The following is a 25,771-nucleotide window of genomic DNA, read 5'->3' on the forward strand; positions in this document are numbered from 1 at the left end:
AAATGCTTTAACATTTTCTATGTTATAAAATTAAACAAAGTAGACATTTTTACCGCTAATTCTTCGAAATACCTATATCAGCAAGACAAAAATTGATAATTATGAAAAATAATTCTAAAAATTATAGATCATGTGATATGTAAATGATTGTTTTGATGAGCAGGTTCGTGCGCGGATGATATGCGCATACCACCAGCATTGTGGGTAAAACAAATATGGCGGCACCCATCTTGAAATGGAAGCGCCTTACCAACGTTTCTGGACCGTGCCCACGACCTCGGCACGGACATCGGGCTGTTGCAATCAAGGAATTAATGGTAGTTTTCGGTGGTGGAAATGAAGGAATCGTTGACGAACTACACGTTTATAACACAGGTGGGTTTGTTATTATTCTCTAGGATGGCCGCCATTACTGATTGAAATGTCAAACATTGGCGCCACCTTTATTTTCTTTATATGACAGTCAAATAAATCGTAGCATCATTGGAAAATTCAACAAAGTGTCACAAAATGATTTAAAGAATAATTGTTCACATAACAACAATCGTAGAACCTTTTTATTACTGAATTTTGTGTTTGTTTTGCTAGTTCCGAAGGATCCAATATGGCGGCGCCCTACTGTCACAAACGATGTAAATAATGATTGGTGTGGCGCTTGAGATCGAGAACATGTTTGAATTGAATGTTACAGCATGTACATTGTATTCTAAAGTTTAATTTAATGGTGCTGAATTTGATAAATACATTTTAACTTAAGCTTTAGCTGTTCGCCGATTTTAGACGCTACAGAAGCCAAGATGGCGACCGGTTCTCGGCGGACATTACAGACAACTGAGACACGAGATTTACAAATTTGTCAAATTATTCCATAACTTTTATCATCATGCATTATTTTTATTGTAACTTAACAAATAATTGGTGATTTGACTTTTAGTCAAACGTTACAAAAATGTTGTGAAAATACATTAAAATATAAATTATGCAAATTTACTAGAGTTAAGGCGCCACCGCAACGCTGGGCTAGGAACGATAACCCTGTTTCGGTAGGGTCTATACAGATAACCATTAAATGGCATAATGAAGGAATTTAATTTTTGTTGTCTTTTTCTTCACTTAAGAATGGATAAATAATAATGAATGATGAATGAATCAATATGATTAAAGCATTATGCATCAATGTGTTTTTTTTAAATGTATATAATTTCTTAAATTCAGCCACCAACCAATGGTTTGTGCCTGCAGTACGGGGTGACATCCCACCTGGATGTGCTGCCTATGGCTTCATATGCGATGGTACCAGAATTCTAGTGTTTGGTGGAATGGTCGAGTATGGAAAATACTCCAATGAACTTTATGAACTCCAGGCCAGTCGTTGGGAATGGAAAAGACTAAAACCAAAACCTCCAAAAAGTGGCGCTCCTCCCTGTCCGAGATTGGGTACAATATTGGTTTATTTTAAAAAAGAATCTAACGCAGCATTAATGAGTACCTGTTTATATGTTTTAAGTTCTTTTGAATAATAAGAGGATTCTTGTTTCAATTTAAAAAATGATGAATCAAGGTACATATAAAGTATTAATAATTTTATATTTTACAAACATTCTAATAATAAATCTCTTCTATATTTCTTCTCAACATTTTCAATTATTTTCCATATTTCTTCCCCAGGACATTGCTTTACACTACTAGGAAACAGTGGTTACCTGTTTGGAGGTTTGGCCAATGACAGCGAAGATCCTAAGAACAATATACCTAGGTGAGATGAAGTTGTAAGAATACATTAAGAAAGACTTATGCCAAAATTTACACTTTCTGAGTTAATATTAAGCTAAAAGATACTAAGAATGTTTCAACAAGTCCTTCATTGAGGCTGGTCAAATAATAATACAATTCATGTAGGAAAAAAGTATTATCATGATTTGTCTGTCTGTTGCAGATATCTTAATGATCTGTATGTGTTGGAGCTAAAACCTAACTCATATGCACTGTCCTGGGACCTACCAGTGACAATTGGCCAGCCCCCACCTCCTAGGGAGTCTCACACCTGTGTGGGGTATGCAGAGAAGGACGGCAAACGGCCACGCCTTATCATCTATGGTGGCATGAGTGGTTGTCGCCTTGGAGACCTGTGGCAGCTTGATATCGGTATGAATAACAAAAACAGTTGGTAGCGTGGTTTTTTAAACTAATAAACTCTACTTATTACAAACTGGTGTTATTGCTGCAGAAATGTCTAGATAGAAAAACAATAATTTGGCCTTAAATATAAAAAAAAATCAACCTTTAATATTTGTTGTATATATTTCAGACACTTACACATGGACGAAGCCGGTAGTACAAGGAATCGCTCCTCTCCCCAGGAGTTTACACTCCTCCACTGTCATAGGAAACCGAATGTTCGTGTTCGGCGGATGGGTACCTTTGGTGATGGATGATGTCAAAGTCGCCACACACGAAAAGGAGTGGAAGTGTACCAACACGCTAGCCTCACTCAATCTAGGTAAAGGTTCGACAGGAAAAGCAACAGACTGGTCTTGGTTACTTTGGATAAAAATAATTGTTGTGATAGCAACAAGATGGTCTCGCTCAGTCTAGGTTGGATTTACTTGATCGCGGTAACCCTAGTCTCACTCAGGTTTGTCATTACTCTAAAGGAAACAAGGTTAATCTAGTAGTAGTAGTAGTAGTAGTAGTACAGTCAAGTTTTAAAAAAACTTATTCGACCAGAACATCTGAACTTTCCCCCAAAAAATGTTGGTTTCAGATGGATGGAAGGATTTGCTGAGATTTTTTTCTCAATTCCTAGACTTTTATTTGTAAAAAGTTGCCTGCAGTTACTGTAGGTAGATGTTGAACACTAAGCCAACGTATGTAATTTTAACATCTATTGGGATTTGAAGTTTGAATTGTTTATTTCTTTGCCTAGATTCAATGATGTGGGAGCCCCTTGCCATGGAGGTGTTTGAAGATGCTCTGCCACGTGCCCGAGCAGGCCACTGTTCAGTGTCTATCCACTCGCGTCTCTACATCTGGAGTGGGCGGGATGGCTACAGGAAGGCTTGGAACAATCAAGTGAGGACCTCACGATGATGTCTTATTTCAAGCGCTCCAAATTCTGGAAATAATGATGTTCTGCAAAGAACCAAAACTCTAAATATGATAATATTTAAATAATAAGGCATAGTAAAGAATTACAAACCTAAAGTGAAACATTTTTTTCTCCAGTCCTGGGTATGAAGTGTGTTCCTGAATAAAAGATGAAGGACTTCCCTCAGTATGTCTGCTACTGAATATTAATATTGATGTAAAAGAGGTTTCAAGAAAGTTTCTTTAAAGCTCCAATCAAACATGAAGAACGTTTGAAATCCTACATTCTTAAATCAAAAGAAGACATGAAAATATAAACGAGGAAAGTAGATTTAGCTGCTTTACTACACCATCAGTTTATCCCAAATGTAGAAGGTGTCAATTCCCAAACACACAAGAAACCATTGAAAGAAAATATGTTATCCAAAAAAGCTAGATTATTAAAACAAATATTATTACCAAATAATTTCTGGAGTATATCATATTTGGTGTACATGCTGTTTTATGAAGAATTGACCTAGTTTGTATATCTGAATTGACCTAGTTTGTAAATCTGAATTGACCTAGTTTGTATATCTGAATTGACCTAATTTGTATATCTGAATTGACCTAATTTGTATATCTTGTTCTATTTTAGGTTTGTTTCAAGGATCTCTGGTTTCTTGAGACGGGTATGTATCTCGCCTTAAGTTAAACTAAAGTCAATAATTTTAAGAATTAAAAGTTTGGTGATGCAGTCACAACTTCATATTGCCTCATAATTGACTCAAAAACCTATATCTGTTTCATAATGGAGTTCAACAATCGAAATTCTAAATTAAATTGCCTTGTAATGGAGTTGACAATAGTTATATTGAACTATTTTATAATGTAATCAAAACACAGTATCTTACATTGTCTTTTAATGAAATTGACAATCATTATTTTGCCTTCACAGAGAAACCTCCAGCACCGTCGCGCGTACAGTTAGTGCGTGCCAGTACTAATACACTGGAGGTGTGTTGGGGTGGAGTCCCCACGGCTGATGCCTATCTCCTACAGCTTCAGAAGTACGACTTGCCCCCTGCTCAGGCCATGACCCCTACTGCTGTTCCCCAGACCAACCCCCTAGTCAAGGCCATTGCCTCGCCCACCACCCCAAACATCATTAGGACACCCACACATGGTAAGGGAGGTCACTATATAACCAATCTAAGATTTCTAGCTAGTAGGAACCTTAATCGTCAACTTTTGTCCGGAGGTGGCATAAGATGGATTGGACTATGGTCACAGACTGGAACCTGACTATTACCAAAAATCACACTTACTGGATTAAAAAATTGAGATAATCTCTGCTCTGGAAAGTCAGTGGACAGTTAAACATTTTTTGCGCTATGATACAGTAAAATACAAGGGAGGTAAAGCAACAAAGAGATTTTCCTTGTCCAGATATGAGTGGGGGGAGGGGGGATGTGGGTAGAACATTTCTCTTTCCAAATCCTACCTTCAACAATTGATAAATTGTGTCTCTATTGTGTAAACATTGGTGCTATAGATCTACCACTAATTATGCTCACTGACATTTGTTGAAGCGCAGCTCTACATTTCTCTCTGAGTTGTTCTATGGATGATGTTTTCTGTGCTTTTCTATACTAGGAATAACCCAGATCCGTTCTGTTGCGGGGGCTTCAGCCCTGGGTTCTGTGGCAATCAACTCCCCGCAGACAATCCGAGGTAGACCCTACTCCTCATTTGCATGCCTACAACGCATATTTAGTTGGGTGTATGGATGTGAAATCCCGTTTTATTTTATTTTCTTCTCAGAGCATCAGTATTGTATCCATCATGTGATAGCTTATTTCTTCCAAAATATTTTCATGTTTGCTGGGGAAATGTTTTGCCTATGCATTTCCTGTTTGAAGCTGCTGGTGTAAGTTTTTGCAGTCATTGTATATTTTTATTTGAATGTCGTGTCTAGATTTAAATTGAATAATCAATCCATTATAATAATAATCAAAATAAAACAATTCTGCTGTCTAATGCCTTTGTGAACATAGATGCCTGCTTCATTAAAACCCCTGTTGAAGCAGCATTTGTTAGTATTAATGTATGTGACATTATCCTTTTGCTTTCATTTTACTATTATTTTTTATGTGAATGTCTTGTTTATTTTAAGCGGCTGGTAGACTAACCCCATTTCGTGTTGTGATGCTGTTTTGGAATGCCTTTGTCTTTTATTTACAGCTGTGTGTTTATGCTGAGACTGTTTCCCCTTGGTATCAGTTTATCCCCATGAATGCTTATAGTGTTCTTCTTGCATACAACTTTTTACTGAAATTTTAGATGAATTGAAAACGAGGACACTTTAATAATAAGTTTGAAGTCATGCTGGTATTTTGTGATACAGCTGATTTGGAGCTAGAAAAAGATTTGTATTGAGTAAGACCTTGTTGTAATGGTGAAGGGTTTAATAATTTATATTCCTCAAATGTGAATAATGTTAGATTTTACAAAACAAAAAAATTTCATCGATATTGGCGAAATGTCACGGTTTAAGGAGTTTCCACCCTTCGTAATACACATGTTTTTCTTTTCTTATTTTCCTGTCGTCATTTCCGTATTGTGTATCAGGCATTCCATTACCATGGTGTAAATTATAGTAACACCGGGTAAACAATAGTACACGTGCGTGACGATGATATGTCAACACCCGATATTGAGACTTAACTTGGAAATGTGTAATCACACTACTTCAGAAATAAAGCTTATGATACAAAGACATTAATTAACTCACGGGCAAACACTGACATACGATCAGAGGACTTCAAGAATGTTGTATATGAGGCCATGGAATGCAGACTGATGTGTTTTGTTTACCGACCTCACCTGTACGTATCACGTGCTAACAGTAGTTTACAAGCTCTTGGTCGCTACGACTTTTGTTGTCGAGCGAGTTACGCTCTGTCAGATAAATCGGTTCACAAATGCAATAACAATAACTCTGTTAAAAAGTGGTTTGTAAAATATCAAGATCCCTATAAAATGCAAGTGCATGTGCGTGCACGTAATAACGGCATACCATGCGATAGCCTATGGTTACATATGTACCTGACATGTTAATATACCATGCGTAAGCAGGCTATGGAATGATGTCCAAAGTGTACATGATTGAGAGTAATTTTGTTCCATAAAAGAACAGTAAATTGACAATTAAATCTAGTAATTTAAATTACTTCCGTCGTTTTTTGGTATAGTAAAGAAAATAAGTGTCATTGTATAAATTCTATCCCTCTGCAAAAAGTTCCGTTTTTTTTCAAGGTAGACAACTCTCATCAGGATCAAAATTATTGTAAAATGTAAAATAAATTAATTATAAAGACTTTGTGTGCATTTGGTTCAATTTTTCAGTCTTTTTGTATGAAACAATGTGTCCTGTTTACTTTTAGCTTGTATTTAGTAACTGTTATTCATACAATTTCAATAAAAAACGCTTTTTGTAACATGTTGTAGATATTTTATAATAAATAAAATATTTGTAGGGTTGATTAGCAATGTTTCTTTTCATTATTTTATTGTTGTTATAGTTTTGAACAATGCCACACGCTCAAAAAATGTAAAAGTGTTGAATTTGACAAAAATTCAATATTTCGGTATTTTTTACAAAAAAATCCCCAGGTTATCGGAATGCTTAGATTTTCATAAAATCATCTCTGCATAGTGACATAACCATTATGTGAAACTTTCATTGAATTCTTCTGGCTAATTGCGAAAAGGTGGAGCCTCCTTAAAAAGTTAATCTTTTAAACATTATAAGATCACTGAAAATTAACATTATAAAACATGTTTTAAATTGCAAATCTAAGATAAGCATTGTTATTGATTGTATAGTGTGACTTTGTACTCGGTATTGGTTGTTGGGCTATTAACAGAAGGCTTTGTGTTTTGTCTTAAGTGTAGTATAGCTGACAGCTTTCAGGGTCTCACAGTTAGTGGACAAAGGCTTACTTTATGATGGCTGTCTTAAGAAAATTATTTCTTGTATGTAAATAATTTGATGTGTATGTAGTCAACGTTATTATTGACTTTTATTGTTGTTTACTGTACATGAATTTAGATGGTGTTATTTCATGATACTCATCTTCATGGTAGGACAAATTTAATACAACAGTCATCCAGGGGGTTACACTCACTTCTGCTCTCTGCACCCCAGGAATATGTTGTAGCAAAATTGAAGGCACACGGCTAGTTAGTTGATTGGTCTTGGGTAAAACAAAATCTGACCAATCATTAGGCTGATGCCTGGTCTCGGGTAAAACAAAATCTGACCAATCATTAGGCTGATGCCTGGTCTCGGGTAAAACAAAATCTGACCAATCATTAGGCTGATGCCTGCCCTTTTAAGATTAAAGAGGAGCAACATCCAACTTTTAAGCCAGTCATTTTACCGTTATGCAATAACAAGATTCTTTTGATGTACATCAAAGGATTAAACTAGTCTTTTTGTCTCATCTACAATATGGCACACACTAGGCCTTCAATTTTGCTATGACATATTCCTGGGGTGCAGAGAGCGGAATTGAGTGGAACTCCTTGAGGATTGAGGATGTACAGCAGTAGGTATAGAATGTACCTAACAATCTCGGAACTACAACTCAGCAATACACTTATCCGTATTTTTGCACATTAATGGAAGAATAGCACTCTGGGAAATCAAAGCTGTATCTTATATAGAATATCTACTTACGATTAAGATTTTAGAAAATGACAGGAAAAAACTATTGATAGGTAGTTAGTCAAGAATAAATTAACAATAGGCTAATTATTACTTTATCTCAAACCTAAGTGCAAATCAATATTAATATATGCTGCTGTTTATCCTTATACAGATCTGTCCACTGGTCAGTAAAGTGAGGACTGGTGTATATATAAATATACAATATATTGAAATTTAACAAATGGCATTTTTGTTAATGAATTGTTAAGAAGTCATTTAATTGTTAACGTTTTACTCACAGTTACTGCTGTTGCGGCTCGCCAGAAGACGCCTATAACCATGACGCCAACAAGTAACATCCGCGTTGCCACCCCACAAGTTGTGAACGTCACTCAGGCTGGCCAGAGAGTTCCAACTATTGTATCATCGGTAACTAGACTCGACATACAAATAACTGTACCTGAAATAAAATCAGTCACTTCTATGATAAATAAATATAGATTGGTTTTAGAATGCTTTAAAGAAAGTTTGAATTTAAGTTGAAAATATTTGAGATTTCTGGTCTTTTTCTCAGATAAAGGTAAAATCATTTGAAGTGGTGGTTCTTCTGATAACATTTTGCTGGAGTATGTATTAAGAGGGTATTCACCTGTTAAAGAGATTGTTTGATATCTTCAGGGTGGTGGTCAGATGACTGGTATCGCGGCTCTGGCTGCTGCGGCGGCTGCCACACAGAAGATTCCTGGTACATCTAGTACCACAACAACACCGGTGTCTGGCATCAAGGTTGTCACACCAACGATTGTGACACCTCAGGGTGTCAAAGTCACACCAGTTCCTGGAAAACTAGGTATTTTGTTGTACTGATATCCTGTCGTACATTTACTGTCGGTGTAATATTCATCCAACTGTTTAAACATTTATGAAGTTCTCGCACAATAATGTTATTAAAATAAAGGAACACTAACAATGATCATTATTATATCTCTGATCATTGGTTTGGTGTAGTATGACACTGATTTGTTGTAAATACAGCGTTCTTTTCTGCTTTTTCTTCAAATTTTGATGAACTTGTCTCATTCCTAGGTACACAGACAGTACGTGTGGCCACCCCTGGGTCTACCATCCTCAAGACTCCCGGCAGCATCCAGCAGACTATTGGCGGCAAACAAATCATCACTGTACACAAGGCAGGGGGCGGCTCAAGTACCGGTCAACCCCAGATTGTCACCCTTGTCAAGACAAACCAGGGCATGCAAGTTGCTACAGTACGTATACGACCTCAAAGGTCATTCCATCGAGCTCTACCATAAATCTAGATACTTGGGCATACAGAATAAGGTAGTTTGAACTTGCTGTGTCTTTAACTGATTGCTTTTTAGTTCTGACAGGTTTTATTTTGATGTTTTTTCGATTCTGACAGATCAAAATTTTGATTTAATGTCTCAATATCGATTCTAACTCTTATTCTATTTACAGAGTTAAGGGCCAGACACTTTCTTAACTTGTTTACTTCTAGTATGACAAACAGGGCATAAAATATCCGAATTTGTTTTCTATTGTCATATGGAAATAAATCATGGGCATAACATGAAAGAATAGGAAAACAATTTACACATCGAGTATGGTGTACAGGACATTTCGGTGTGTCTAATTTTAGCACTGTGATCCAACTGCTTTCAAACACAAAAATATGACAACATTAAAAATAAACCAATTACGATATTAAGCATTTGGAGATGAAATAAATTTCTTACTGAAAACAATTTTGTTTTCAATACTGCAAATCACTTAGACTAAAATATAGATATTTTTGTGTTGATTCGAGAAAGATATTCGTGAATTCTGGTGTGTCATAGAGTTTTTTTCAAACACTTAAACAGATGACATTTATCTGTTGTTGTCCCCTTTACCAATGCAGAACATTGCTATTAAATCTGTTGAAGGGTTATAGCTGTACTGTTTATCATTGTTATCACAGGAACCAATGTTCCATAGTACTTTTTGAAAGATGAAACTCTGTGCAACATAACACAACTTGCATGTTTAGTGAGACTAAGTGGTTGATCTGGGAACATGGTGTCTATATCTCACTGTTTTCTTGTTCTGATGTTTTAGACAAAAGGACCCCTTCCACAAGGTGCCACAATTGTGAAGCTGGTGACGACCCAGGGGAGTGGTACTGGTAAACCTACTGCTATCCTCACGACTAGCCAAGCCGGCCAGACACCGTCCACGATACTGGGCATCAGTAGCGTGCAGCCCCAGGGCACTGCCACACGGGTAACTCAACGTTTTTGTCTGGTTCGAAATTTAGGGAGAAAAAAATTCAAATACTTGCCAACTCTCCCTATTTTGGAGGGAGACTCCAGATTTTGGACCCTAACATTGAGCATTTTCAACCAGTGAATTTGCTAAACTATTTCTATGATTTGATGATTTCATCTGAATGAACTGCTCAAAAGATGCCATTTAAAAGTGGTGTTTACCCCTAGTGGGTACATACACACATTTTATTGAAGTTTTTAATCTCCCCCATGGAAATTTTTAAAAAGTTTGCAATTGTATGCTGTCAGAACTTAATTTAAATACAGAAATAAAATGCCATGGTGCATATCTGATTGATGCTGGATGTTGTATATAAGAAAACATTACAATCGATTATGAAATCACAATTCTTACTTTATTACTGATGACAATTTCTGACAGATTAAACACAAATCTCATAAACATCACAATGAACCCTCAATCTTCAACTTCTAAATTAAGGGTTTGATGTCAAGTTTCTGGAAGTTTTTGAGAAACCAAATTAAGTTGGAATAGACTGTAAATATACAACTGTTGGGACTGTAAAAAAACACAATTTTGACAGAGATGAGAGAAAAATAATCTTCAAGTCATATCCATGCTGGACTATAAAAATGCTATGAAGTAGAAATGTGGAAAATCTGTGGGAAATCAAGATGAAAAACCTGTAAAGCTTCTGTGAGATTTGTGATTCATGCTTGAATGTATCTTTTGATAGTTCATATCTCAAAAGCATGGGTTGAAGTTTATGGATATTTAATTTCATTGCTGAAAACGAGTCTGGTAAGACATGGTTTCAACCTTTTGCTTAAAAATTATCTTTTTCAAACTTGGTTAAACGTTAACTATCTATAATTTTTTTGTAGAAGATCAGAATGATGAAATTTTGTGAAGAGATAGGGATTGAATACAGATCTATTATTTTAGAATTTTCATACATTTTCAGACGGGAGTTACAAAAACCATCATCAAGACCATCCCATCCTCCATGCTATCGATGGCACGCTCTGGTTCGGCTACGATTACGACACAGGCTGGTCAAAAAACAATTGTCATTGCAGCTCCCAAGGGATCCACTGGTGGGCTTCATCACTCAACCCCTACAAAAATAATAACATCGGTGCCAAAGATGGGTGGGGGGACAGGCAATACACAGTTCATTGTGGTCAGCCCTCAGACCAGTGTGGGTCAAGGAATGACGACTCTCACAGCAGGTAATTTCGGCAATATATTTTATTTAAGTTCCTCCTATTATTGGAGATGCGTTGACAAAGTGATTTAGTCAAAACTATGTTTCATCCCTTCCTTTGAAAAAGTGTTTTAGTCAAAACTATGTTTCATCACTTCCTTTGACCAAGTGTTAGTCACAACTATGTTTCATCAATTCCTTTGACCAAGTGTAAGTCACAACTATGTTTCATCACTTCCTTTGACCAAGTGTTAGTCACAACTATGTTTCATCACTTCCTTTGACCAAGTGTTTTAGTCAAAATTATGTTTCATCACTTCCTTTGACCAAGTGTTAGTCACAACTATGTTTCATCACTTCCATTGACCAAGTGTTAGTCACAACTTTGTTTCATCACTTCCTTTCACCAAGTGTAAGTCACAACTATGTTTCATCACTTCCTTTGACCAAGTGTAAGTCACAACTATGTTTCATCACTTCCTTTGACCACGTGTAAGTCACAACTATGTTTCATCACTTCCTTTGACCAAGATTTAGTCACAACTATGTTTCATCACTTCCTTTGACCAAGTGTTAGTCACAACTATGTTTCATCACTTCCTTTCACCAAGTGTAAGTCACAACTATGTTTCATCACTTCCTTTCACCAAGTGTTAGTCACAACTATGTTTCATCACTTCCTTTGACCAAGTGTAAGTCACAACTATGATTCATCACCAAAGGAAGGCTTAACAACTGAAGAAGTAAGCACTCTAACCAGTGATGGTCGTGTAATGTCCACTCAACAGAACTTTATTGATAAACCCATTCACCCCTAAAGTCACATTTGAACCTTACCAAATCAAAGACTGGGCAAGTCCAGTTTAGATATGTAGGGGTGAATGAGTTTAAATGTACAAATACTTCTAATGTTAACGGACACATATTTACCATATTTTCCCCCTACTGTAGGGTTGTTGTGGTTTGTATTACAGGAGGTAAGCCACTGACAGTGACAACCCTGCCAGCATCCTCGGCTGCTGCTCTCAACATCGCTGGTACATCTCAGGTTGTCTCTGCTACCATGTCTCCCATTGCAGCCAAACCCATGGTCAACATCGTCTCCTCAAATGGTACGTGATATAAAGGCCTGTTATTATTGTGTTTCCTTCAAATGAAAGGTAGTTGAGTTGGATGGTTTTTTCTTGCTCTTCAAATGAAATTGAATTATATTTTCTATGCTGTTAACTGTCAAAATTAGTTAACCATGACCTTCATCTCAAACTCAAAGGTCAATTTAGTGCAGAACTTTTAAGTGAAATCTTGTCCGACCAGGACATTTAAAAGTATCGAAATTATCTTGATGGAACTTAAACTATCCCTGCATTACCCTTAAGTGTGCATTGTACTTTAGTTAGGTCACTGCTACCTTCACCCCTTTGTCAAGTTCAAAATGCAAAGCAGCTATGACTATTGGCCAATAAATGAAATATGTTTTTGTTCACAAAAACAAATCTCTAGTTTTGAAATGCTGTAGATATATGAGGATTCAAAATAAATGGTTAGTTTCTAAAGCACCGTTGTATCACCAAGTTTTATTGCTGTGTCCAAATTCTGAAATTTGTCCTGATAATGTTTTACGCTTTCCCGCAGTTACTATTAGTTAGAAAACCTCCACGCTAAAACAGCAGCTTTATTTTCAGTTCTGACAACAGGTTCAAAAAAGTTGCCATAGAATTTTTCTGCAAATAATAACCTAAGTAATCTTGTAGAGTTATTTGCTTTTATTTTGGAATTCAACTTGAGAGTTGGATATAGAGACTTTGGTGTGTATTTGTGTGAGCTATGTTACCAGAACCAAATTAATTACGTGAAAAATCAAGGATTCAATCATTTGGCCTCGTACTAGACAAACAGTGGTATCCACTGCGTATAGGGGTTCAATGTTAAAAATTGTAAAACCTAAATACATATATCAAAAGATGAATTTACAAAATTTGCAGCACACTTAACAGTCTAATATGATGTATCTGTAACAAGAGCAATTGTGACATATGAGAGTTTATTGTATCGCCTGTGTTACAGCAAGCCAGCTTGGTGGCACCGTTCTAAAGACGATCACAGCATCCCCTGCTGCCCTGGCCTCGGCCACCACAGCGGCCACCAGTCTCCTGTACACCACCACCACCCCCAGTGCCACTCCATCCACTCCTACAATCTCTCTCATCGCCCAGCCATCCATATCCCATGCACCTGTTACCATGACCACACAGGCTGTCGCAGCTAGCGCAGTGACTGGTGGTCAGAAACCAGTCCAGATAACCATCACTCCTGCAGCCCCTCAGAGCGCCACTCAATTTGCAGGAAGTCCCATAATAATCTCTCAACCTATGGCAACCAAACCTGCTGCTAGACCAGTTCAACAAGCTCCTTGTACAGATGGACATAATTGCCCTGGAGATGAAACGCCAAAAACAACAGGTGTGTGCACTGATGGACACAATTGCCCTGGAGATGAAACGCCACAAACAGGTGTGTGTACTGATGGACATAATTGCCCTGGAGATGAAACGCCACAAACAACAGGTGTGTGCACTGATGGACATAATTGCCCTGGAGATGAAACGCCACAAACAACAGGTGTTTGCACTGATGGTCATAATTGCCCGGGAGATGAACCACCACAAACAACAGGTGTATGCACTGATGGTCATAATTGCCCAGGAGATGAAACGCCACAAACAACAGGTGTTTGCACTGATGGTCATAATTGCCCAGGAGATGAAACACCACAAACAACAGGTGTCTGCACAGACGGCCATAATTGCCCAGGAGATGATCCACCTACACAAACAACAGGTGTCTGTACAGACGGACATAATTGCCCCGGAGATGATACACCTACTCAAACAACAGGTGTATGTACTGACGGACATAATTGCCCAGGAGATGATCCACCTACACAAACAACAGGTATCTGTACAGACGGGCATAATTGCCCCGGAGATGATCCACCTTCTCAAACAACAGGTGTATGTACTGACGGACATAATTGCCCTGGAGATGATACACCTACACAAACAACAGGTGTCTGTACAGACGGGCATAATTGCCCCGGAGATGATCCACCTACACAAACAACAGGTATCTGTACAGACGGACATAATTGCCCTGGAGATGATCCACCTGCACAAACAACAGGTGTATGTACAGACGGACATAATTGCCATGGAGATGATCCACCTGCACAAACAACAGGTGTATGTACTGATGGACATAATTGCCCTGGAGATGAAACGCCACAAACAGGTGTGTGTTCTGATGGACATAATTGCCCTGGAGATGATCCATCTACACAAACAACAGGTGTCTGTACAGACGGGCTTAATTGCCCCGGAGATGATCCACCGTCTCAAACAACAGGTGTATGTACTGATGGACATAATTGCCCTGGAGATGATCCACCAGTACAGACAACAAATGTTAGCATTGAAGGGCAAAATATTGCTGGAGGTGACACCACACCACAGATTCCAGCTACTGGGGCTGCTGTACAACCAGCTGCAGAAACACCTACAATCAGCCAGTCATCAATGGAAACGTCCGTCTCAATGAGCCAGGCTGCACTGGATGCATCAACTGTTAATGTACCAGAGCATTTACCAGCTGCACTGCTCCAGGAGTCAGACACAAAACCTGAAGCCATGGACACCTCAATCACAGAGGCATCCCCTATGCCACCTGCCCAGCTGTTACAGACAGCCCCTAGTGAGGAAAATAAGGAGGAGCCTATGGACACGCTGTCAAATGCAGCAGCCTTGTCTCTGCCAGCACCGACCCCTATCATTGACACCACCCCTCTGGGTGTCCTCTCCTCCGTGTCTCAGGGCAGTCCTGCCATCAGCACAGCAGCATCCTTGGCCACTGCTGCAGCAGCCAACACCCTCGCTGGCATGGATGCTCTCGCAGCTGTCGCCAACTCTGTGTCAGGTAAGTTTACATTTATCCAGTTTATTGAAATTTCAAAAACGAGAATTGAGCATCATTTGGGCCAATTTTTTTCAATTTGACAGAAGTTTCTTAAGCTTTCTATCAATCAAATGAAGTTCTTTGAAATTGTTTGTGGGAATTATTCTGTTGTTTATTTGAAGTTGCAATTCTCCAGGCTTTAGAAAAAGATTTGCTTTATACTTCTTTTTTTTTCAAAATGTTTTATTTTAATAATTTGCAAATTTTTATATACTTAGCATCTTTCTTATAACCAGCATACATTTTTTTACATATCGCTACATCATTCTTCATCTTATAACCAGCATACATTGTTTTACATATAGCTACATCATTCTCCATCTTATAATCAGCATATAATCATCAAAGATTTGCTTTATACTTGATGAAGTGTGTTCGGATCACAAACTGTTCTGATCATGGAAGCGCTGTTGACATATGTCACGGGAGTATTTGCTTATATTTACTGTACATGAAAAATCTCTGTTAGAGATATACTCAAAGAACGAACATAGAATTTCTACATCAGTAAGATGTTAAGGGTGTTCTTTGAAATTTGTAAGTTGAAAAAAATAAAAATGAAAAATTGTTTTAAAATACAATTCAAGTGAGAGTAGGGAAATAGTTACATATTTGTGAAATCCATTGGAATTACCGGATAACATATGGAAAACTAAACTTGTACACTACTGAATCATGTCACTGGTTATTTGTAATGCCTGTTAATCTTCCCTTCAGATCCTTTGGCTACTCTGGCCAGTGCAGCTATTTCCTCGGCCAGTACGGTAGCTCCCCAGGTCAAAGTGGAACCAGGTGTGATAGGTGTGAAGATTGAGTCGGATCTCAAACAGGTCAGTCACTCACAGATTTTACATTAACAGCTACTGTGTTCAAGGTAGCTGATGTACTGGAATGTTACACCTTATGTTGGGACAAGTAATATATAATAGTTAACAGTTAGTGGAAAATTGCCTGGAGTGTAGAGTCAGGTTTAGGGGAATGCAAAAGTAACAGCTCACTAAAATGTCCTAGTTCACAACAGTGGGATAGATCTTCTTTTCATTTATCAAAGTCTTCTCTTTTCCATCAAATACATGTGTAACAAATATGGTATGGTGGTATTACCATCCTGTCACAAACAGTTAGGGAATCCTACAGTATTCATTGTGAACATCGGAGAAATTTACTTTGACTGACCATAGATTGTGAGGGAAATTGTTGCTTTACTAGATTTGACTGTAAAGTCGGCGAATGTCATGTTGGAATTCTGATTTGCAGGAGAGTAAGGCAGAAATTCCAGCAGTTAAGATGCCGACCACGCCAGTTAAGAAGGACGCTCACCAATGGTATGATGTGGGCATCATTAAGGGCACTTCCTGTGTTGTGGCACATTATTATCTGTCCTCGGACAACGTGCAGGGCAACGGTGATGTCGTCAACACAAAGCAGGTACATATACTAGTTTGTTCTTTTTTTCAATTACTATATTTTACAATTCAAAACTCTTTTATGAGGTAGCATAATTAATAGCATTAAAGCTATTGCCAGATTATATTAAAACATAATATTGTTTTCATTATTTCTGAACAAAAATTGAATGTATGCAATCAAAATTCATTTTCTCAATAGTGAATGGACCATACTAAAAGTATGAAATTTTCAGGAGAGTCAAAGTAAGGTTATATCAATATAACACTTCATCAGGACAGCCAGTGTATAAATGAAAACTGCAAAAATGGGAACTCACTTTGTCTGGGCCGCATTTCATTTACTCTGTAACCTACATTTGTAAAACTTTGCATGTGATGGATGGGGATGGGGAGTGTTCTGTAATGAATTTGAGTCTCATGCCCCACTATATATGTAAAGAGAAAAAAACAGTTTTGTTCTTTACTTGTACCTATTTTGTATGGAGGAGGGGACAGCTAGGGATTGCTTGCAATGCTTAACCTTTTATTAATTAAAAGGGGAAAAACATTCTTTTCTGTAGGGAAGTCGTCGTAATGAAGAAAATCTATAAAAGTTCAAAAGAAAGAAAAAATAACATAAAGAAAAACCTGATTCTATCTGCTAATATTACGTTTTGTTTTTGTAGGATATTGATGTTGTAAGCATACCCGACCATAGTGTCCTCAAGAAACAAGAGTTACTTCCAGGCACTGCATATAAATTCCGTGTGGCCGGAATCAATGCCTGTGGCCGTGGAACTTTCAGCGAGATCTCTGCATTTAAGACCTGTCTCCCTGGATATCCTGGTGCCCCATCTGCCATCAAAATCAGCAAGGTGGGCTTAAAAGTGAGGAACGATTTAGAGTTATCCCCCTTCTACGGGACCATTCTACTAACAATTATCACGTGTACCCATTTTATACCTTCCACTGGGGTGTAAACACTCACTTTGTAGGCACATCGCAAATGACAAAACCAACAGAGTTGGTGTTATAATACACCATGCTACTTTATTTTCTACTGTTAATCAACAAATCTAGTATCATTAGCAATGTGCCTCAACTAGTGGAATTTTGCACCCCTGAACATCTGTAGCACTGCATTTCAAATAACCCCTTGTGACTGAAAAAGACAATAACTCTACTGTTGTCCGATAACTGTATAGCACTTATATCTATTTGCAGTCTGAAACAAATAATTTAACAATATTGATGCGATTTTGAATTTTAATGTTGTTGTGTGAAATTTAAACGCAGCATTTACTTCAGAAACAAAACCACAAAAGTTTTGTCCCCAAAGATTAAAGTGCTATACAGTATCAGTCATCTCTTTTCCTGCTTTAATAGTTAACATACTAGCCATTAGACCCTACCCATCAGAACAAGAACATTCCAAATGTTGAATGATCATCCTGGAAAAAAACTTCTTTCAAAAACAATGATATGAGGAGAAAATGATTGTTTTGTCTTGAGACTAAAAACCTGTTCTCAGGTGTCATATCATCTAAGTTTGTATCACACTTTACCCATTTTATTGCTTAATAGAACAAACAAAAATATTTAAAATGTACAAAAAACTGGAATTTCCCATTTTTTTTCGAAAAACACCCAATATGTGCTTAGTTATGCCAAATCATTCCTCTACCAATAATTCTGCCAATATGGAGCTTTTTTTATAGAAATGTCCTCTAGATAAAGAAATAGAAATTTCTAGGTTGAACAAAATACTTCCAAAACCGTGAATTTCAAGCGAAGACCATCAAATTTCCCACAAATGTTTGGAGGCTTAAACTTTTGCTAAGGTAGCCAAAGCGAAACTGACCAAAGCAAAAAAATGACTGTTTCATGGACATCAATAGCTCTCAAGCACACATGTTCATGGACATCAATAGCTCTCAAGCACACATGTTCATGGCAATCAATAGCTCTCAAGCACACAAACTGCAAAAGCTGTTGAGTGTATAGCTATTGTTCACAGGCAAAGCTATCAGCAAATGAAGCTAGGATCCTCCAAAGCTATATTATTAGCTCACCGGGTCCGAAAGACCAGAGCAAGCTTACCGTGGCGTCCGTCGTCCGCACTTCAAATGACTTCTTCTTCTTAACGACTGACTTCTTCTTTAGAACAAGGTCATGGATATCAATCATATTTTGTCAGAAGCATGGGAGGCGGGGATTCAAAATTGTACAAATGTTGGGGCTGACCCCTAAGGGGGCTGAGGTGTGGGGCCAAAAAGGGTTATTTGGCCATATTGCTTTAAGCGACCTCTTCTCTGGAACTAAGAGATGGATATCAACCATATTTGACTGGAAGCATCCCTAGGTAGGGGAGATTCAAAATTGTACAAATGGTGGGGCTGACCCCCCAGGGGGCCGAGTGGTGGGGCCAAAAGGGGCCAATTTGCCTATATTGCTATAAACTTCTTATGTATAACTATGCCATGGATATCAATCATATTTGGTCGGAAGCATTCATGGGAGGCAGGATTCAAAATTGTACAAACTGTGGGGCTGACCCCCAGGCTAAGGGGTGGGTCCCAAAATGTTTATTACTTGGAAATGGTTGAGATCCCCACCGTATAACCATATATACAATTGCTGAGTATAAAGAGAAGAATGCACATTTGCTTCCAGGATGGCCCTGGAGTCTGGCCCCATCCTTGGAGGCATAGTCCCTGGGTCATAACTTTGAAACGGTTGAGATCCCCACCCCAAAACTATATATACATTTGCTGGGCATAATGAGACGAATGCATTCATGATATTAGAATAGACCCTGGGGTCTGACCAAACCCCTATGGACCTAGTTTCTTAGTCAGAGCTTGGAAACAGTTGAGATCCCCACCCTATAACCATATATACAATTGCTGAGTATAAAGAGATGAATGCACATACGCTCCCGGGATGACCTTGGGGTCTGCCTCACCCTTGGAAACTTAACCCCCGGGTCATAACTTCCAAACGGTTAAGATCCCCATCCGAAAACTATATATACAATTGTTGGGCATAAAGAGACGAATGCAGTCATGATATAAGAATTGACCCCAGGATCTGGCTGCCCCACCCTTGCAGACTTAACCTGTGGGTCATAACTTTGAAATGGTTGAGATCCCCACCCCAAAACTATAAATACAAATGCTGGGCATAAAGAGACGAATGCAGTCATGATTTTAGAATTGATCCTGGGGTCTGGCCACAACCCTATGGACCTAGTTTCTGAGTCACAGCTTGGAAACAGTTAAGATCCCCGACCCATAACCATACATAAAATTGCTGGGCATGAAAAATCTAATAAAAATATACTACAAGGATTGGCCTTGGGGTCTGGCCTATTCCTTTGGATCTCATTTGGAGAATATTTTGCCATGTCTACTTGGCAATAGTTTAACTCACCAGAGAATGTAAAAACTTAGGTCCAGCCCCAGCTTGACAAATGCCTTGTTAGAAAAACCTAGTGTAACATGTAATTTGAAGTACCTAAGTTCAGTTCTGGAAGATTTAAAGCTGCTTGTTTTAACTTCAAGATAAAATAGCCGATAAGAAAAACAGGAAAGCTCATATCCTTATATTGTAGAGGCATCACAAAAAACTCCACAATGAACAATATTTTATATACAAAACACTGCACTTGCTTCATATACTGCTATACTTACCTTTACCTAAGAGGAATTTGGCCTAAATTTTTTGGTTAGCAGGAAAAAGATTTTGAATAAAAATATATTGTATTTAGAGTCAGTATATAAAGGACTAACATATTGCTAACACGTGTTATGAAAGATAAACATCACATAATAAAATGCAATTGTACTAAAGAAACAAAAGTAAATGGTCATGTCAATTTCATTACTAATATAAGCTGGGAAAAAAAAATTGGTTCTTTTTCTTATTGCAATTATGTATCTTTTATACCATTTATCAATATATTATGTAACATGTTCAACAGTCATAATAAGTTGAGACTAAATTTGTTACAGATTCTTAAAATCCATTCAGTAAGATTTCTTGTTTATTTGAAATCATTTTTATTGATGTTCCACTTCATGAGTTTTCTGTATTTATCTGGTGGTGGTTTCTGATTTTGTTAAGTACTATTTGTTGCATGTGGTGTTTCTCTTGTTTAATCAGAGTGCGGAAGGTGCACATCTATCATGGGAACCCCCACAGAACACCGCCGGCCGTATCACCGAGTATTCCGTGTATCTTGCCGTACGTAATGCCGCCTCCCAGGTAGACCAGAAGCCGGGTACTCCGGCCCAGCTGGCTTTTGTGCGGGTGTACTGTGGTCCTCTACCCACATGTACAGTGACAACTGCCAGTCTCGCCTCGGCGCACATTGACTACACAACCAAACCCGCCATCATCTTCCGAATTGCAGCCAGGAACGAGAAGGGTTATGGACCAGCCACACAAGTGAGGTGGCTACAAGGTGAGCAGTTGAGTTGCAGTAATGGAGACTGTACAATGGAGAAACAATGCTAACATTGAATTGTAACTGAAAATATTGTGTGCAAAATATTTCATCCAGGAAAATAATTTTCACTGTGAAAATAGATCTCATTGCTTTGAATCTTTCCAGTGGATTTTCTGATCCTTTGAATCTTTCCTGTGGATTTTCTGATCCTTTGAAGAGTCCAAAAAGTATTCAGTTCTTTATTTGAATTAGTGTAAGTCTCAAAATTTGCATAGAAATGAAATTTGAAATTTGTTTGAACAAACTCAAATAAAACTGTTGTCAAGTATGCAAAGTGTGTAAATTTTTGATGTTTTTCTTTTTTCTTATCATTATTTTCTCCCCTTTTTAAAGTAATTGACATAATTTGAGAATCTCTTCTTTTGATGAGATACATGTCTATCATAATTGTTTTTGTTTCATGATTACAGATGCCCAAAGTCCTGCGGGTACAAAGGTTGCCGTCAAACGAACACTTCCTGCAGCTACTGCCACAGCCGGAGATGCGTGAGTAATCTGCCCTTAGAGAAAAAGTCTAGAATCAGTTCCTACACGTAGCTATACAAAATATCTGGTTCTGATTTGAATGTAGTGAAAATCCATCTTATTTAGAAATATTCATTTTAAGTGTTTCCCTTCCTATATATTGATATCTGGGATTGATTTCTTACCATTAGCAGGATAAGAATTTATCATTTACGTTTTCTTTTTTATTAACCTGAAGGTGAAAATTAAGCTATGTCTTGTTTATTTTACAGAAGACAGCAGTTACAAGGCATTGGCCCCATCAAAAAAATAAAAACAGAAGAGGAAAACGAACGACAGGGATAGAGAGACCTCTCGTTGCTGTTATAATGGACATGTTTAAGTTGAAAATGGTTCATTTGTCAAAATCATTCATTTGTAAATACTTCATTCTTCGTTTCATCCATTTTGTACAAACACATATCGTTAGTCACTTTGCATTTACATTGTCTCCATCTTCATTAGAAATGTAGATGTCATATTTTCAATACTTAAATATTTTTGTCTCGTATACATATATCTAAATTACATGGTTCTCTGCAGATAGAATTTCACTTGTTTGTTAGGGTATTTGTAAAATTATTACTGAGCTATTGTTTGTTCCAGTCTATATTTTCCCACAAACACTAAAACTACCAATCAGTGTTCTGATTGGGGATCTGTAAGAAGACGAATTTTCAGAATCAAATTAAACCACCACAATTCATCACGACATAGGTATTACAAAGATTCTGTTTGTGACAATTACCAAAATATGGAGTGATCAGAATGAACACCTTTAGTGGATAAATAGCATTGAAGTTGAGGAAAATCACAAGCAATAATATGACACAGGAAGGGTTTTATGAAAACACAGTTTCCTGTTTAGATTTTCCATAAAAAAAGGGTTATGTCACAAACTGGACAGATTAACTTTGTTTTGTTGGATTGTCTCCAACATCTATCTGATTATATATTAAATTTCTCAGATTTTACATATTGTTTTGTTCTGTGCATATTGTATTGCTTTAACATTTGTCCATGATTGAAAAACCAACTGAACCCTAGGTAACTGAGCATAGATCTGACTGAGAATCCTCCCCTCCTTGTCGCTATTTAGTTAGATTACATCCCTAATCATTACCTGTACTTGTCATTTCTGTTTCATTTGTTGAAGTTCAGATGTTATACCTGGACTTTGCTCAATCTTGTTCATGGACTGCTGTTATAAGTACTTTCATTGTAAGCCACGTACCAGGTACATCGAATAAGAAAGTAGAACGATCAATTTTGCATGTCCCACTTACGGAAGAACTGTAGTACCAAAATGTTCATACTTTTAATGAGAGAACAATACACAGGTACAAATAGCACTGTTTAAAAACAAAATCTAGCTTTCAAGGGAAAAATTGATTTTTATTGACATGACTGTTTCCATCTTATAAAAGGATACCTGTATGTCTAACATGGTATTTAATCTGAGAATGGGATCTAATATAGCAATTTCTGTTGTACAGTAAATAATTTGACTTGCCTCTAAATTACCTGTATTATTTGTTGTTAAGGAATGCCTCATTTGTTTTTGTTGAAATAGTGTAAACGTGTTCAGGACGTTTGCATTATATACTTTTGTTGACCTTTTTTTTTTCCCCTGTTTATTTTTTAATGAGAGTAAAACGCAATTTTGTTATTTTGTACACACTTGTCATGATCAGAATGATTCAAGAAGTAATAGGAGGTCCCCTGAGTTGGATTGGTATGGTGCGTTAGGTTTATAGTGCTGTTATTACCAGCCCAGGAACACATTTTTGTAGGACTGGCTTTGTTAAGGTTTGATGGGAGGTGTTTAAAAGACGAAGAAAAAAATATTATGATATTATGTAGTTATTACACCAAAGTTCTCATTAAATCCAGATTTGCTTCGTGACATCACCCTCCGTACACTGTTAGGTTTCATGGCAGAAACAATGTGTACTTCTCTAACTTTGTAAGACACAACGGTTTTTATTCATCTCCTCCAGGTGTCACTTGTTACCATTCATAATCAATCATCTACTTACCTTTAGCATAATGTAAATAATCACTCGTGTAGTTTACATAAAACATGAACATCTTCCAGTACATATCATGAAATAGCAACCATAAGTTACGATTATTTCTATTTCCGATAATATAGGACTGAAGTTTTATAATATAGGACTGAAGGACTGAAGTTTTAAAAAATAGGACTGAAGGACTGAAGTTTTATAATATAGGACTGAAGTTTTATAATATAGGACTGAAGGACTGAAGTTTTATAATATAGGACCGAAGTTTTATAATATAGGACTGAAGTTTTATAATACAGTAGGACTGAAGTTTTATAATATAGGACTGAAGGACTGAAGTTTTATAATATAGGACTGAAGTTTTATAATACAGTAGGACTGAAGTTTTATAATATAGGACTGAAGGACTGAAGGACTGAAGGACTGAAGTTTTATAATACAGTAGGACTGAAGTTTTATAATATAGGACTGAAGTTTTCACATTTTTATTTCTATTTCCGATAATATAGTACTGAAAAAAGGCAATCTTTCTGAAACAATGAATATTTTGTACTAATGAAGTTAAAATTTGTTCCCAGTACAAAATCAGTGTTGGTATTTCTATCACCGAGTCCTAATGTTACACAATTTGATGATACAGTGTTGTTCTGTTACCAAGTCCTAGCAGGCTTAACACAAGTTCTCCAATTGAAGTCAGACCTCTGCTTTCTGACAAAGACAAACTTTTGCTCGTACATTTTAACTTTGGTCTGTTGAATCTGCCTTACTGCTATAGGTGTTAGGCTACAACCACATCAGTGGAAAGATTAGTGTTATATACAGTAGTCTAACTGGAGTAAGATTTTAACTGCAGTTCTAGTTATCAGATTAAAAATCATATATCTTAATACATTCCTTTCCCCACTGTAGACTAGAATGGACTCATCCATATCAATGCATGGTAGAGTCTACTAAAGTTACAAAGGGGTGAAAGGGTTAAAGGAGAGTACTAAAATCACTTGAAAATGCTCATTTGGCAGCTCTGAAGTTTTTTACACATTAAAACTTGACGAATATTGGGATATTAAATCACATTGAATATAAACTCATAACCTTTCTCAGAGTGGAAATAGACCTTACCGTCCCTTTTGTCTAGTGGGAAATATTTCCAGACTTCACACACAATTTGACAGTCTTGTATGACTTCAGGCATGATCAAGTTTTCCAAAGAAGTTTTAAGCAAGATTGACAAATATTTCTCAGTTTGGAAATATTAATGAAATACACACCTGTTCTGGTATTTATTTTTGACTGATGTCCCCATGAACTCGTATTTATTGCTAATTTGTGTTCTTTGTGTTCATATTTAAAAAAATGTTTTTTCAGCAATTTAATATTGAATATATTACATATGAAAACTTTCAAAAAGGATTACATTTTGTGGTAAAAACATGATACAGATAATCTGCAAGAGTGTTGACAGTTGGACGTTTTTTTAACTACCTTCTCTTTGTTCGGTGCAGCAAATAAAATAGTATTTTAAGTACAAAAAAAAAGACAAATATTTGTATCTATCACAGATCTATAGGAGTTGGAAACAAACCTCTGCTGTCAATTTCATTCAGTCTTTCTTTTTAATAGTGATGTAAAAAGTTTTGTTTCATTACAATATGTCATATTCATACAAATTATAACACTATACAATTTTTACTTGATAATTGTTTTAGTGAAGTTGTCCGCCATATTCAATGTGTATTTTGAAATAAATACTTTTATTAGATCATGAAAAATGAATATTGGTGTTTGGTTATATTTGTGTATATATATTCCAATCCTCCCTCATTTTGCTGTAAGCAGCACATACTGAAAATTTCAATCTCTAAAAACAGAAATAATATCAAATATTCGCATTTAATTACGTGGTAGCTGACATTTATATGCTATTGTCATTAATAAATTTGCTGTTTTAGAGACTAAAAGGGTTTTTTAGAATCGTTAAATTTGCATTACTATTTGTAAAACAATTGGTGTGTCGGTTTACTAAAATGCCAGTCGTTCCATCATTGACTGGATTGTAAC

At 36.9% G+C, this 25,771-nt stretch overlaps 1 protein-coding gene across 3 annotated transcripts; it reads left to right on the plus strand.

Moving 5' to 3' along the window:
• Positions 1 to 203: 203 nt before the first annotated feature.
• Positions 204 to 24,038, plus strand: LOC110443354 (host cell factor 1-like). 3 transcript variants are annotated; one of them, XM_021487533.1, is made up of 22 exons: positions 204 to 375; positions 1,216 to 1,437; positions 1,669 to 1,756; positions 1,937 to 2,145; positions 2,309 to 2,500; positions 2,927 to 3,072; positions 3,725 to 3,758; positions 4,025 to 4,252; positions 4,723 to 4,800; positions 8,082 to 8,209; positions 8,459 to 8,630; positions 8,867 to 9,048; positions 9,899 to 10,063; positions 11,034 to 11,301; positions 12,251 to 12,388; positions 13,341 to 15,245; positions 16,002 to 16,114; positions 16,542 to 16,712; positions 17,359 to 17,559; positions 20,837 to 21,137; positions 21,593 to 21,668; positions 21,920 to 24,038. In XM_021487533.1, the coding sequence occupies exons 1-22, from the start codon at positions 216 to 218 to the stop codon at positions 21,990 to 21,992; spliced, it is 5,250 nt and encodes a 1,749-aa protein (XP_021343208.1). In that variant the 5' UTR covers positions 204 to 215; the 3' UTR covers positions 21,993 to 24,038. The 3 variants fall into 3 exon arrangements, with proteins under 3 accessions (XP_021343208.1, XP_021343209.1, XP_021343210.1); XM_021487534.1 differs by having other exon boundaries at positions 17,359 to 17,547; XM_021487535.1 differs by lacking the exon at positions 4,723 to 4,800.
• Positions 24,039 to 25,771: the final 1,733 nt, after the last annotated feature.

Source organism: Mizuhopecten yessoensis, unplaced genomic scaffold (genome assembly GCF_002113885.1).
Source record: "Mizuhopecten yessoensis strain PY_sf001 unplaced genomic scaffold, ASM211388v2 scaffold716341, whole genome shotgun sequence".
Classification (NCBI taxonomy): Eukaryota; Metazoa; Mollusca; class Bivalvia; order Pectinida; family Pectinidae; genus Mizuhopecten; species Mizuhopecten yessoensis.